Source organism: Pyrgilauda ruficollis, unplaced genomic scaffold (genome assembly GCF_017590135.1).
Source record: "Pyrgilauda ruficollis isolate IOZ18807 unplaced genomic scaffold, ASM1759013v1 scaffold12, whole genome shotgun sequence".
In the NCBI taxonomy this organism is placed as follows: domain Eukaryota; kingdom Metazoa; phylum Chordata; class Aves; order Passeriformes; family Passeridae; genus Pyrgilauda; species Pyrgilauda ruficollis.
In genome coordinates, this window is record NW_024510321.1 from 15,966,250 (window position 1) to 15,981,936 (window position 15,687).

General features: G+C 51.0%; 1 protein-coding gene across 1 annotated transcript in view; it reads right to left on the bottom strand.

The window, feature by feature from the left end:
• Window positions 1–10,051: 10,051 nt before the first annotated feature.
• BMI1 (BMI1 proto-oncogene, polycomb ring finger) overlaps window positions 10,052–15,687 on the bottom strand; it is a 10,619-nt gene continuing 4,983 nt past the window's right edge. The window contains exons 2-10 of the mRNA XM_041488553.1: window positions 15,093–15,226; window positions 14,581–14,677; window positions 13,811–13,866; window positions 13,638–13,688; window positions 13,271–13,379; window positions 13,135–13,180; window positions 12,489–12,587; window positions 12,072–12,152; window positions 10,052–11,986 (exon numbers count right to left, since the gene is read on the bottom strand). Of these exons, the coding sequence (XP_041344487.1) occupies window positions 11,657–11,986; window positions 12,072–12,152; window positions 12,489–12,587; window positions 13,135–13,180; window positions 13,271–13,379; window positions 13,638–13,688; window positions 13,811–13,866; window positions 14,581–14,677; window positions 15,093–15,204 (981 nt within the window). The 5' untranslated portion in view covers window positions 15,205–15,226 and the 3' untranslated portion in view covers window positions 10,052–11,656. The remainder of the gene's footprint in view (window positions 11,987–12,071; window positions 12,153–12,488; window positions 12,588–13,134; window positions 13,181–13,270; window positions 13,380–13,637; window positions 13,689–13,810; window positions 13,867–14,580; window positions 14,678–15,092; window positions 15,227–15,687) is intronic.

Consider the following 15,687-nt stretch of genomic DNA (forward strand, 5'->3'; position numbering starts at 1 on the left):
CTCCCCGGCAACCGGGCGGAAGCAGAGCCGCCGGGGGCGGGGCCTCGGTAGTGACGTTGGCGCCCGCCCGCCGCCCCCGGTCCCGCTCCGCCCCGCGGGACTCCGCGCGCGGCGCTCGGGCCGTGCCCGCGGGAACGGGACGGGACGGGACGAGCCGAGCCGAGCGGCGGTGGTGGCGGCGGCCCGGCGGGCTGTGCCCGGCCGGCACCGGGCCGCACACGTGTGTCACTTGCTCCCTGCCGGCGCAGGTGCGGGTATCGGCACCTACAAACGCTCGCGGGAGCGTGCGGACCGGCAGCTCCGCGGAGAGGGGAGAGCCGCTGTGCCCCGTCTGTAGCACAAACACAGCACGGCACCTGCGGGAGGGTACCGACACGACGTGACATGGAAAGGTGTACAGCGCTGTGCGCACTCCCCTCTCAGCGGCAGGCAGCGGCTGTTCTCGGGGGCGCCGGGGAAGGATGGGATGGGGACGGGCAGGGAAGGCGCAGCGCCCGCGGAACGTGTCGGGCTCAGCACAGGGACGTGTCCGGGCCACAGCCGCGGCGCATCGCCGAGTCCCGCGCAGCGGAGGCTGGCGGAGAGATGTCGGACGGCAGGACCGGACCCTGTCCGCCCCCGCTGACATTTGGGAACGGTGCCGCGGCCGCCCCGCCGGTGCGTGTCGGTGGGACGCGCTGCTCCCCCGGGGCGCGTCCCTTGTCCCGCTCCGCTGCTGCGCAACTTGCCAAGGGCTCGGCGGGCAGACGGGGAAAGACTCGCCGTTCTGGCGAAATCCAGCGCATCTCCCGGCAGAGAGAGGGTCCACCTGCTTGGCTCCCGCTTCCCTCCGCTCTCTGGGTGCGGAGGGAAAATAAAAACTAAATAAGAAAAATAAGGACAGCTCGAAGATGCTTGCCCCCAGCCGCGCCTTTATTTCATGAAGTGGTGTCCTTTGATTTCAGTTTTTTCTTTCCTATCTCACCACCGACGCGATTCCTCCTCGGGGATCTCCGCTCTTACCTTACGCCGCCGCGACGACCCACGCAAGGGGTTTTTGCGCCTCATGGGGAATAAACTTGTCCCGCGCAAGGCCGCGGAGCGCGGCGGCGCCGGGGCAGTGTGGGCAGCAGGGGCTAGCCCATGGGCTACAGCCTGCGCCGGGAGCCGCGGGAATGCGGCGGAAGAAGCGCCGTGCCCCGCTGAAGGGAAGGCTTTATCAGACGGTCACAGCGCAGTGAATGATGCGCCCGAGGGCGCCCATCCGCGGAACACCCGCGCAGCGGCAGCTCCGCGCCCCGCTCGGCCGCAGGTGGCCGGGAGCAGCATCCGCTCTCTCGGTGCAGGGGGAGCAGCGTGGGAAGGGGCGCGGTGGGGAAGGATGGTCGGGCAGCAGCCCTCTGGCTCTGCCGGGCACAGACACAAGTTATTCCTGTGCGCTATAATGGGGGTGGGGGGTATTTTTTTTTTTTTCCACCAGCGTATCATTCTGGTAGATAAGCTGCGAACTGCCTTCCACTTTTTCCCATCTTGGTGGGGTCATAAGGACTAATTACGAATAAATCTCTTAATTACTGGTTGGCAAGGACATGGTTGCATCTACGAGTAGACACAACCTTGGAGGTCTGTATAGCAACTAGTGCAAACGGTGGGACTGGAAAATTAAATCAGTATTATAAGGGTTTGATGAGAAATAGACTCTACATCTCCCCCAGTATCTTTTGAGGGCTTTTCCCAAGACGCAGGATACTTGTGAACGAAGGGAATAGTTAGCTCTGCTATCGATCAGGCTGTTCCAAGTGAAATTATGATCCACAACAGAAAATCAGACTTAATAGTCAATAAAGAATGTCTCTTTCTGTAGCTTCAAGATTTCATAGGCGGGTAATTTGTCCTGAAAACTGCAAATGTACAAAAACCAGACGACTGACACTATATAAACATATTATCTGCTAGGTAATATAAAGTTTTGTCTCATACCTTCAAGCTGGAATGCTGAAGGTACTTTAGCTACCTTTTTAAAGTTTAGGAAAGTGTAAGAGAGACGTCTGAATTTTTTTTAACTCCTGTCTGTGTTTGCTCAGCTGAAAAGAGAAGGGCTAACATACACAATATCATGGTCTAAAATGAGCTACATGTTTCCAAGAGTATTTAGTGCGGGGAAAAAAAAAAAAAAATAAAGTCTCTTTAAGCAAACAAATTAAACAGGTGGTGTGCTATTCTTTACAAATAAAGGAGACAAATAAAATCAGATTGGTGAGAAGGTTGTTTGCCACAGAAAATATTTTGGGAAATTATCACCATGTGTACTTGAGAAGGGAACAGCTGTTAAACACATTTCTTTATACTTATTTCTGTTCCTAAGTTAAATAAAAAATAAACAAATGGTGATTAATTACTTCCAGAGGTAAAAAAAAAAAAAAAAAAAAAAAAAAAAAAAAAGCAGATGTGTCGATTACAGATAAATTGATTTATCTGTCTAATTAAGTCTAATGTTTGGAGAAGGAACAACAAAACGCACCCTGAGTGCCACCAAGACTTGCTGTTACACTTCGTTGCTTGATACTAAGTCTGTTCGCATGGTTAATAATAATAATAGTGAGGAATAAACACCATGCAAATGCGGTCTACGGAAATGTCACCGGTTCTCGCAAAAGTACTGAAGACGGAAAATCATTTATGGAAATGACGTAGTTGTGAGACTTCATTGCCTACTGCTGGGGTGCTCATTAGTAGGAAACCTGTATCCTTAAGCGGGTGGTGTTAGTAATGACTGCGTTACCGCACACGTCAGCTTAAAAAATAAACCGGAGACCAGAGGAATAGGCAACAGTTATCTAAATGAATAATGTGCCTTCGCTTTCTGGTGGGTGTTCTTTAATCTCAGACTTTGATTCACTCGGAAATACGCCCGGAACGTGGCGGGGAAGCATCATTTTCCCCAAGACGGGGACGGACGAAGTTGCTCCTGGGATTTTTTGGAGGGTGAGGCGTGCCGAGGGCGTGGGTTTTCCCGACTCGGTCTCTTCCCCGCGGGTGCGAGGCAACAGGTGGCTCAGCTGCGGGAGCTGCCGGGTGCAGGACCCCCGGCTGGAAGGGCACTGGGTGGCCGAGCCAGGATCGGGCTCTCTGCCCCTCGACGGCTCATGCCCCGCTGTGCCCCGGCTGGCCAAGCCGCAGATGTTCCGCTACGGTTTAAAACCGCACGACTCCCATTCAAAGGTGAGATCTTCCCGTGCCTTGGTGCGGCGGCTTCCCCGGCGGTTCGGGAGGCCCCCGGGACAGCCCGCCGGGGCTGCGGGTCACCGGGGCTGGAGCCGGGCCGCCCCCGGCCGCCCCCCGCGCCCGTCGGCGGCGAGCTGGGTCACCCCGGCTGCCTCTGGAGGGTCTGCTCCTCCTGCCATAAGCCCGGCAAATTGTTCAAGGTGTTGAGGAGATATTCATAGGGTAACAGAAACTAGGGCTTTTAGTCCCGTATTTGCAACGCTCAGCTCATTTGGTGGGAAGAGCAACGCTCAGACTCTCCCACGGATCGGAGTTGGACGTGCTGGGTTTTTAAAAGCCAGGAGTTTGGACCTGGAAATGTTAGTAGGAGTGAATGGGACGTAGGCAACTGAAGTGCTCTCTCGAAAAGAGTTCACTGAGTGAAGACTCTCCAACTCCACGTATAGCCTGTACTAAAATCAATTTGGATCCTTGAATAGTTTATTTTTCAAATTTAAGTTGGGCTGTGCCATTTCCTGATTTTAGCAAAAACTCTGTCAGAGAGACCGTAGGAATGGAGAGTTCTCTCTTTTTTTCTCCCTGAGCTTTGGTTCGGGGCTGCAGGGACTCACAGCATTCTGGGGTCCCCTCTCCGGATTTTCGGTGGCGAGTTTAGTTTGTAAGATCTTCCTATAGAGTAAATTATTTCTATGAGGCGAAGACAGAAACGTCGAGGCACTTCAGACACGCTAGAAAGAGGACTTCTCTTTTTTTTTTTTTTCACCCAAGAGGACGACGCTGGCATTTGAACAGATATTTATAACAACCGTGATCGTGTAAACGGTACAGATTTGGCTAGTGGAGATTGGTGCATCACCATTACAATCGGAAAGGCTGAATAAAAATTTAAAGATATAAATAAACCGGAAAATGGCAAAACATGTCAGGCTGACTTGCAGGATGGGACCAGGAAACATTAGCTGGTAGGGCTGAAACCTTTTCACCACGCGCATATGGTTACACCTCTGGTTTCCTGCGGAACCGTCAGCGCCTGTGCAGTGCCATTAAAAAAAAATATTTTTGGGACGTTCCAAAACTGAAAGCCGGGGCTTAATTTATTCTGGGGACTTGAAAGGAGCGAGGTCTTCCTTTGTGTCTGATGCTCCGGGGGAGGGTGTGTGTTGGCTTGGCGCTGAACGCTACCCGCATCTACATATGTAAACCCAGCAGCGCTTCTCCCCCCCGCGCCGCTCGGATTGCAGCTCTCAACAAAGCTACCACACAATGCGAAATGCGCGGAGCCTGCGCGGCTGCGGCTCAAAGCCAGTATTTAGCTCGCGATGTGGAAGGACCAGATCTGCGCGGTGCCCAGCGGAGCCCGCAGCGCGCCCCGAGGCCGTCCCGTCCTCCTGCACCGTTATTGTCCCTGGCTGCTGTGGTTAGAGGGGTGGGGACAGGCAGCAGCCAGACGACCGTATCCCGGTTTGCAGAAGAAGGTGTAACGAGAGGCGCTGGCAGCAGCAAAGGCTGCAAATCGCTGTCGTGTGGTTGCTATTAGCAACAAATCAGCTGAACAGCCTGCAAACCCCAAGCACCTAGGGCGGAGGTGGCAGGGAGAGCGCCGCGGCTGGGAAGGCTGTGGTTGATGGGCGCTTTCCCGAGGGGACCTCCCGTGCCGCCCCGAGCTGCCTCCCTGCAGGACGGCCGAGGAGGGGCAGGGCAAGGGGAGATGCTGCCAGCGCCGCGCACTGAGCTTCAGGAGAGGGGAAAGCCAACCCTCTTAAAAGAGACAAAATGGCAGCTCATGGCTTGTAGGCATCCTTCCCGGAGCTGAGCCCCTGTCTCGCCTCCGCCGGTCCGCCCCGCTGCCAGCTCCTCCGTGCCCGGTGGCTCTCCCCGCCTGCCCGGCAGCACAGCCTCAGCCCAGGGAGCAGCAGCGCGGTGCCCGCGGGGCTCCAGCCGCAGTCCTTCGCAGCCAGTCTACCCAGCCTAGAAATCGAAGTGCCATCCCTTCGAAAGAGGCACGTCCCCACCGGCCACATCGAAGCGCCCGTCGGCCGGGCGGAGCCGCTGGGCTCCCGCGCTGCCGGTGTGGAGAAGCTGCGCAGTGTGTGCGCAAGCTCCGCAGCCCGCGCAGTGAGAGCTGCCTGGCAAGGGCATCACTCACTCAGCATTCCTGCACCTTGGCCATGCCTTCCTTTCAGCACCCTGTTAGCCTTTTGGGTATCTTGATTTCAGTTGTTTGGGCTTTCTTCTGGTTTTTGTTTTGTTGTTTGTTTTGTTGGAGGGTTTTTTTCACTCATTTCCCCTTAAAACTTTTGTGATTGTGTACGTGGAGTTTTTTGAGGGTTCTTTGGGGGAGTGTGGGGATTTTGTTATTTTGTTAAGGTGTTTTTTGTTTGTGGGGGTTTTTTTTGTTTTTTTTGTTTTTTTTTTGTAATTATTTTTGTGTTTGAGTTTTGGAGGAACGTTTTTGTTTGGTTTGGTTTTGGGTTGGGTTCTTTTTTTGTAGACTCAGTCCACCTTGGAGGCCTCCATCAGCTGCACGATGTTTTCTCACAGATTAGAAAATGCCTCGTTGAGAAGGCAACTCCCGAGCATTCCCAGCACATGGAGAAGGAGGAGTAAGAAATGTCACCGCTGGCAGCAGTGCCTGTAATCTCTGCGCTCAGCGGAGGCCCCAGGATGTAAGGCGGCTCCTCCCGGCCTCGGCCTCCTCCACCGGGGATGCGGCGGCCGAGGCAGCGGGGATGCGGAGCCCGGCGGCGGGCGCTAAGGGGGAAGGGCTGCCGGCTGCCTCTGCTGCTGGAAAGTGCCTCCCTGCCACGGCGGAGTTCTCACCCGGCCGCTCCCGGAAAATGTACCCCCTCCACACCGTTGAGAGCATTGGCGTTCGGAACGGGGAAGGCATCTGCCTGTTCCCGGCGATAGGAACATACACAGCCCTTTGTTTCTCTAGCCGAGGTGCGATATTCAGCTGCGGGCCATGAAAATAGATACGCCAAATGGCTACCGCGAAGCCCTCCTATCCCTCGGGGAGGTGGGCTCGCCCCGAGGCCCCACGGTGCCCCGGGAAGGGCTGGTGCCGGCCAGCCTCAGCGGGAGGCCGTGTGCTTGCGGCAGGGCGGACGGGATACAGGACAACGACGCTCCGCAGCTGGAAAACCCGGAATGCTCCGGTCCCGCTGCGCACATCCCTAAATGCCCGGGCTGGCTGGAGCACCCTAAAGGCCAGGAGGCGGGGGAAGGCAGACTGGAGGCAGGACGGTGTGGAGCCTGCGGCGGCACCGCTACACCTCAGCGGAGGGCGGCTGCGGCCGGGGGTGCTGTCTGCCAGGCGTGTCCGCCGCACCCCGGCCGGACCCGGCACGGCCCGAGAGCTGCCAAAGGCACGACGGCGCACCCGCCGCCGCCGCCGCCGGCGGAGGCCGATGGGGCGGCGCTGGGCGGGTCCCCCCGCGGATCCCGCTCCGCGCAGCCCCGTTCGAATCTGGCGGCGCGGGGGAAGTTCCGCGGGCGCGAGAGGTGCGCAGGCGCAAGATGGCCTCTGCCGGGCGCGGGGGGCGCGGAGCGGGGCGGCCCGCCCGTGGAGGGGCGGCCGGCGGGGGCCCGGCCGCGCCCGCGGCACCGGCGGCGCCGAGCGCCACGTTTCCTCGCCGGCCCGAGAAGCCGCGTTCCCGCCGGCGGAGGCGACGCGAAAAGAAACGCAGCAGAACCGCAGCTCCCGGCTGGGCTCCCGGGGCGGGCAGCGGCCGCTCGCCCGGCGGCGGGGAGGCCCGCGGGCTCCTCGCACCCCTGGAGCAGCGCCCGCCTCCGGCACCGCCACTCGCGGCCTTTCCGTGACTGCCGCTGTCTTGCCCGTCGCGGCCACGGCTTCGCGGCAGCGAGCGGGGATGGAAGTCCCTCTCCCTGCCCAGCCCCGGCAGGAAAACCTCCTTTGCCTGGGTGTTACGTGTCCTTCGTGCTCTACCCGTTACTGACATTGATTTTTTTTTTTTCTCTTTAACCCACATCATCACTGTTAAATAAATAGAAATATCCCATCCCCAAAGACGGCGACACCGAGAATTGCCTGGTCCACACCGGGCTTTACAAGTGTTTCTGTTCTTCTGGCGGGACTCCTCTGTTGGTCGCGGGGAAAGCGAGTGAAGGAGCCAGAGTTGGAAAAAAATCCTCGCTGCCAGAATCCTTGCCATCCTCGAATTAATAAAACACAAATCAAGCTTGGGTCGGAGCTCCCGGAACGGGGCAAAGACATTGAGCTGCAGAAAGTGGAGATCCACAGCCCTCGGGAGGTGAGGGCAGGCTCTTCTCTAGGCGTCCTCAGGGTAAGAGACGGGCACAAAAGATGAAAAATAAACTGTTTATAGTAAAATAAAGGAAATCCGTTTCAAGTACCCAGAGTAGGAGCAAGAACGTTAAAAATTAACAGCGGAAACAGGAAACACTTATCTGAGTAAACATTGTCTCAGAATTTCACCGTTTTAAAATTGGGAGGGCGCGAGGTGCTCGGCGGGGCCGCCGCAACCCTCCTCCCGCTGCGGTGCCTGCGGCGGGGGCCGCCGCCGACCGCCCGCTCCGGGGCCAGAAATCGGAGCCCGGCACGACGAGACAACCCGATCCTCGGCAGCCAGTTTGGTGGCAAAGATCGGAACTGCAGGAGTTCCTGCGTGGTGAGAGATGAACAGTCCAAAAGTGATGTTTGGAAGGCAGGAGTAGTCTGCCGCCGCGGCTGAGGAACCCGCGGTTCGGGACCGCGGCGAAGAAAAAAGAGGCGCAGGGTTGGCGGAGGCGGAAGGAAGGAGAGTTCGCCCCGGTACCGGCCACGGGAAGACTTGCTTTGGGCGCGCTTTGAAAATCCCCAGCGACTCCTGGGGCAGCGGTGCGGCGCCGGAGGAGACGGCGGTGGCCCGGCGGCCGCGGCCAGAGGACCAAAGGCATCGCCCGGTCGGGAAGGGCGCCCGTCTCTGCCGCTGCCTCCGCCATCGGGTTTCTATGCCCCCTCATCCCTTCAAAAACGGGGGACCATCGCTTTCTCACGGCGTTTCCTGGAGCTCCCCCGGTGCTGCCCGGGTCACCGGCGCCGCCCGCCGCTTCCCTCTCCTGCCCACGGGACGCTGCCGGTGTCGGAAATCTGTCGGCGGTACCCGCCCGCCAGCGTCGGTTTTCTGGAAGTCATGGGCGCAGGTTGTTGGGAGAAATGGTCAGTGCCGGGGGACAACCATCTCGGCTCAGCAAGCTCGTCATGCTCCTCTCCCGGCGCATTTCTGTATTCCATCTCCCTGTTTCTGTCCGTCTTCTCCAGAAGCTTTTCATGCTTCCTCTCTGTTGCTTTCCCCGGGGCTGGATCCCCATTCGTGCCGGACACAAAAGCGCTGCTTGGAGCTGCAGGCAGCTGAACCAGGGCGGAAAATTTGGTCGGATGAAGGCAGAAAAACATCCTTTTCCAGCCGGCACAGACCACTCCTGCCTCTATCCTTGACCAGATTGCTTGTTGAACAAGCTCAGGAAAACGCAGTAGACTTCGCCTTTATCCCTCCATCTATATAAACACAACGTTGGATAATGAAAATATTCCTCTTACATGTACCGAGCGGAGATTTTTTTCCTTTCAGGGAGAACTTAGGTACATGTGAAAGGAAAACCTGTCACTATGTATATGCAAAGGAAAATATTGTGAAACCGGGAAAGCTGACATAGCAGCTTCACAAGTAGAACACCAAGATGCTATCTTTGATCGTCCTCCCAGTTGTGCTTAGCAGTATATAAGCATCGCAGTGCCATCTGCGCAGGGCCAGCAGCAAAACAAAAGTTTCACATGGCAGCACAAACATCCTCGGCGGCTTTTGCAGCTCGGCAAGAGAGCTACTAGAGCGTTTGTTCTTGTTCAGACAGGAGATGTCAAATTGGGAGAGGTCGAAAATACCATAAGAGCTTAGTAAACCTCGAAGGGAAATATCTAACTCCGGTTTCACTGCCGAGTGCTTCACGGGCACTCCACAAAGACCGAGATTAGCTCTGTATTGATGCTAGAAGTAGTGATTAACTTCTATTTCGAGTAAAATCAAGCACATTTGGATCAGTGTGCTAACGTACAAGCCTCTGCTGCAGGTTCAGTGCTGGTTTTTGGGCGAAATAATTCAACCAGCGCAGTGTGATTCACTCATGTAGCTGAGGGAATCGTGCCAAGATAGACATTCGGTCGCATTGAGAGGTATCTTACTATTAAAACGTATTTAGTTCTTCCACTGAGGATTTAAAAGTAATCCAGGGTAGTACAGGCAGAACATTGCACTCGCCATCACAAAAATCAAGTTCTTCCCTTCCCGGACAGTGCAGTTTAACAGGGGCTAAGCTTGAACAGAGAGGAGGTAAAACCTGTGGTTGACTGGGATGTGAGGATGAACCATTTGCTTTTTTTCAAGAATAAATCGGGGTGAAATAAAGAACAGCAAATGTTTTCAAGACAGGCAACCAAAACAAATCACTACAATTTCTAGGGTTTTTTCCTCCCTTTGTTATTTTAGTGTGCTATACTGAACTGCTCACTAAAATCTTTGGTACACCCAGAAATACTTCCCATGAGAACAAGATGTTTGTCCTTTAACACCACATTATCAACAGAGGTAATTTGCTACTTTTCAATGAATTATCCCTTTTATTTGTTTATTTCTTTGATCAGCTATAAATGAAAGTTATTCGTGTATATAAAACTGAAGTTTTTACTGTTGAAATTGAACTGTACATGTTTACTACAGGAAAAAATATCAACTCTTGTTTAACAAGACATATACATCAATAAGCAATAACCTTGTGGAGGATTTGCAATCACCTGGTCTATAAAAACAAGCAGGACAAGTAACAGCAATTTATATGCAAAAGTAATGATTTAATGACTATAAGCAAGACAAAGCAATAAGAATTGTGCTTCTTTTGCAGACTGGAGACAATGAAATGTTTAACTACAATTTTTCCGTACAAACATGAAACAATATCCATATAGAATAAACACCCTCACAAATGTATAACTGATGGGTGATGAACACACACAAAGTTCGACCAAAGCAAAGCACAAACTGAAAAGTGTTCTGGGCTGTTCATATTTTATGGTGGAAAAGTTCCTCCTATTGAAAAAACCCCACCCATAGAAGCCTCTAATAAAATGCACCTACTTGCAGGCCATTAAAGAGAAGGCATTCTCCACAATTTATTTGAAATATTAAAGTACCAGTTAAATTTTAATGAAGTTAGTACTGTACCATATACATATATATTAAAACAAATTTAGATAAAATGCCTTCATCCAGCCACTTGCTGGTTCCTTAAGATTTATATCAAACAGTTTATGGCTTCTATAATGATTCCGTGTGCTTTTAGAAACACAGTCCCACCACACCAAATAATAAAAAGGTAATCAAACAGGTCTAAAACTTCCACGTCCCTTGATTTCTTTTTTTCACTGTATCACTTCAACATTTGGTAAAGTAAAAATATTCCACTTGGAAGGAAAAAAAAAAAAAAAAAAGACAAAGCAAGTAAAATTCTTTTAAGATTGCCAATTGCCTCCAGGTTATCAGAGACTTGAATGTGCTTCCCCAATACTGTAGCTTTCACACACAACGTGTTTCTTGCAGTATGAGCAAAGCTCAAACAGGCGGCATCTGCAAGGGTCGAACCTGTTTAGAAATTTAACAACCATATCATGAGTGCATGAAACACAATATTTTCTTTATAGTATTTATAAATATATCATACAATACTGTTTCCTGTTATGTCATATACCAATATGGCATTGTACAATAAGCATAATGCCATCTGATTCTTACAAAAGCGAATCATTTAAACAAGTCAGTAAATAAAACGGTAATACCCGCTTTTAGGCATACAGATTGTAAAACTGAAGTTTTCTTTTGATCGGTTCTGCGCAGCAACAGAGAAGTAAAAGATGCAACATAAGAATCAAAATGGCTAATACGCAAAAATTGTTATTCACAGTGACATGGCTACATATATGCATTTTTCTATGCATATTCTTTCAATTTTGTTGGATTTCAAGATGAAAAAGCACTTGCTTTCTACAGGTTCACAAAACAGTATAAGAACAATAACAATCGAAGAGAACGCAATGGAGGAGTTAGTCTGGATTAACAAACTACTTCCCAGGATTTGTGTTGACTTCTGGAGACTCCTGGCTCCAGATGATGGGGACAGAAACAACTCCACATCATTCAGAACAGGTGAAGGTGTAACTTTCGTTTGTTTCCCAGTCCTCTGAAAAATTTACATTTCAATCTTGCGTTTCCAATAACGTCCATCCTGAATGTCACCTAGTCCGCCTTTTATAGCCAAGTTCAGTGTTACTACAAAAGAAAGCAATTTGGATGATAGTCACATGGATTAGCATCTATAAAGCTGTAATGGCATGGAGAGATCTATATAAAGGAGGGGCGAGGGTGGTAGCCTGGTTGGCACATCAACCAGATGAAGTGGCTGAGGAGCCATTTATTGATGTTTTCCGAGCTCTGTTGGTAAAGGAGGACTGGTGGTTACTGCTGGGGCTGCTGCTGGTGCCATTCATGGTGCTGGAGATGTGGGGGAACTGGGGGTGAGGAGACTGGACTGGCGTGCTGGGGCTGGGCAAACAGGAGGAGGTGGAGGGGATGCCTCCTGCTGGGCTGCTTGCCTTGTCGCTCCCAGAGTCACTTTCCAGCTCCCCACTATTATTCAAGCCTTCTCTCTGGTGACTGATCTTCATCCTCTTGCAAGTAGGTCGGACCCGGTATTTCAAGGGCAGAGGCCCATTCTGCAAAGCAAAAGGGAGACCCTGGTAAGTGCCCTGCCCAGGCCATGACCTGCACCCTCCCGGGAGGCACGCTGGAAACACTCACCCGCCTCCAGGTGTAGATGTAGGCAATATCCATTAGGGTGTAGTAGTCCTTCAGAGGCTCCTCTTCATACATCACATCGATCTGTTCAAGATATGAACCCTTGCATTAAGGAGCATCCAGGCACTTACCCCTAGCACATGACTGCCCTAAGGTAAAAGTAGCCCCACTGTCACATATATCACAAATACATCAAGCAGCAATTTCTTGATACTTTGGTATTTACAGCACTAAAAAAAATAGGTCACCAAACTCTACAGACAGACTTTTAAAAATAAACCAAATAATATATGGCACACATCAGAAATACTTGGCTGTTTCCACTTGCTGGGACTGGCTGTAATGAGAAAATGAGTCCTACCAAAAACAACCCCCAAAAAACCTAAACAAGCAAACAAATCACTCTTTCCCCATGGGTACCTGGAAAGTGTTAGGTATATCCATCTTACTCCGCAGGAACTTTCTTAGATGCATCACTGTCATTGCTGCTGGGCAGCGCAAGTATCTTTTGTCATTCACCTAGTGGCATAGTAAAGAAAATCAGTCTACTGAGAATGCGCAATTACTCCCACCAACGTTGTATTCCAGCATTTCATGTTGAAAAAAGTGCACCTTACTAAATTATGAACTGTAACGGAACAATGCCTGCTGTCTTGGAGGGCACATCAGAAATAAGTGGCAAATTACAGTTCTAGAGAATGTAATTTAAAAGTGTAACTAAATTCATATGCAAATATTTGTATTATATTTAATATTTTTTCAGGGTACATATGCAATACATATTATTTTTTAATAAATTACTAAATATATTTTCCCGAATTTTGACGAAAAATCAGATTCTGCTTTAAAAATAATACTATGGGTATTCTGAATTTTAAAAAGTTGCCTGCATATTCAGCTGTATGAAAATGTTTTACCTCTTCTGTACCTAGTGCCATGACAGGAGGTGTGCTTCCTTTATTCTAGACACAAATACCTATGTATTTTTCTCAGCTACAGACCTGCTCCAAAGTTGCGTGTGTGTGTGTGTGATATGTTTCCCCTGGAGCAAAGGAAAGTTATTTACCTCTTCCTTTGATTTTTCTTTTTCCTTATTTCCTTTTCGCTCCAGTCTGTGAGAAGAAATTGCACAATTACAACAAAAAATAAATACAGGTGCTATCAAATAGGTAAACATAAAATTTTGCCATTCCAGAACTTGCCTATTCTGGTCAAAGAATTCAATGGATAAGCTTATTATCTCGTCGTCTGTTATAATTCTTTTGTCTTCATCAGCCACTTCTCCCCTGTCTTCATTAGAGCCATTGGCAGCTGCACAGAAATTTCCACAATAATTTACATTTTGAAATTCAAATCAGGAAGAATTGCAATTCTCACTAACGAGAAAAAAAAAATCTTCACAGTAAGATAATGAATGAAAGCTACCTGACTGTTAAAACAATAAACTTTTATTATGCTGACTTCTTAAAATTCTGTGACGGTAATACATCACTTGTAAGTTAAAAAGGAAACAGTAAAACATCTAGCTCAATGCCACACACATTAAAGTTGTGAACGAGAAGCTTTTACCATCAGCCGAAGGATGAGCAGCATAAAAATCCCTTCTTCTTTTCATTTCATCTAGATGGAAAAGCATATATTTTTCTTTTAGTAGTTACTCTGTAACTCACGGTATTGATAAAGGATAGCAGCTCTGGTTTTGTTTTTCTGCTCTTAATAAAATACCTGATTTAACTACTTACTTTTGAAAAGGCCTGGTACTAGCTTGTATACAATATCCTGGAGAGTTTTATCTGACCTGAAAAAAGAACAACCCCACAACATAAAATTAAGCAGATGAAGCAGTATTTTAATCCAAACGGCAGCTCCTCACTTATAAACTTTCACAACAACGAGGCGTCTTCTACCAAGTGGGAGGCCAGTCATAAAAAGTTAACTTACAGGACCTTGTAATCAAACTAACCCTGCTCTAAATACCACTCTGAGCCAAAACTCATCCATGTTACCACAACTGAAAAAGAAGTCTCTCAGACTGAAGGAAGGCCTTAAATCTTCATGTCCTTCCTAGAAAGCACAGAGAGCAAAACGCAGTGCTGACAACAAAAATGTTTCTGAGAGGCAAATGATATTTTAAAGGCTTTTGCCTCTTAGTTTGGAAAGTTGCAACAGGAGTTTTCATGACTAGGAGCTGTGGTTGGAGTGATGCATGTCTTGGGGATAGAGAAAGTAGAGGCAAGAACTATCGGGTGGTACAGCAGAATGCGGGAGAGGGAAGAGGCATCAATGACTGGTCTATGCTAAAATAGGCCAACAAAAACATCTAGAGGCATCTTCAGTTTCAATCAGTGAAGAAACTCCAAAGAGACCACATACACACGAGGTAGCTTGTAAATTGACAAGCCCTTTCAGATTTAAATTGCAGACGAAGAGATAACATTGACACCGACTACAGCTGTCTCCCCATATAAAGCAAAAAAAGAGATGCAGTGCGCACTTCCCAACTTTCTCCTACCTTATATTCAAAAGCGGTCGAGTTTTGTGAACTTGGACATCACAGATAGGACAATACTTGCTGGTCTCCAAGTAACGCACGATACAGGTCTTACAAACTGTAAGTCAAACACCACAGGCTTTTAGTGATGCTCCTAGGTGCCGCTCAGATATGCATAGATAAAGGTGCGATTTTCTAAACTATGCAAGCTAGAGCAAATCGTCCATTGTCAGCAACACGCTGCTTAAGCTAAACAACTACCCAAATAAGCTGCAATTACCATGAAAAGGAGACGCTTATAGCACATATATTATTACTTTAACAAAGACCGTAGGGTCGTCCTCAGAAAATCTGCACCGCGGCTGGAACACCTACTTCCCCTCTAGTCGGGGAGGAGGAGGGCGTCGGTCCCGAGCCCCTCGGGGGGTTTGGGTTTGGGCTTGGGAGGATTTTTTTTTTCGTGTGTGTTCCCGGGATGCCGGGAAAGGAGGGAAGCGGCGGGGGAAAAACGCGGAGCGCCCGGTCGTACTTACAGGAGTGGAGACACTCTATGATGGTTGTTGCATCAATGAAGTACCCGCCGCAGAGCACGCACATGAGATGGGGGTTTAGCTCGGTTATTTTGATTCTGGTTGTTCGGTGCATTTTGGCGTGGCGAGTAGAGGCTCTGAAAGACACACACACACACACACACACACACAGAGGACCGGTCAGCGGGGACAAGCGCGGCGGCGTCCCAGGTGCCGCGGTCCGGCGCATCCCCTTCCCCCGTGCATCGCATCGCATCCCCCGGCGCAGAGGAAGACCAAGCGCGGAAGACGAAGGCGGCGGCGGCGCGGGGCCGGGCGGCGGGCGAGGGCCGGTCCCGAGGCCGGCGGGGCGTCCCCGCACCGCACCGCCCCGGGCCGGCCTGGGCGCAGCCCCGCGGAGGGGCGGTCGTTCGGCGGCACCCACCGCGCCGTTCCCCGGCGGGCACGGGCAATTCCCGCGGCGCGGCGGCACCGGCCGGCTCGGGCTGCGCGGGCGGCTCGGCGGCGATGCGGCGGGGAGCTCCGGGGGCGACACGGCGGGCACCGGGCTGCCGGCGAGCAGCACAAAGGGGAACCAGCGCCTCCCGGTGCGGCTGCC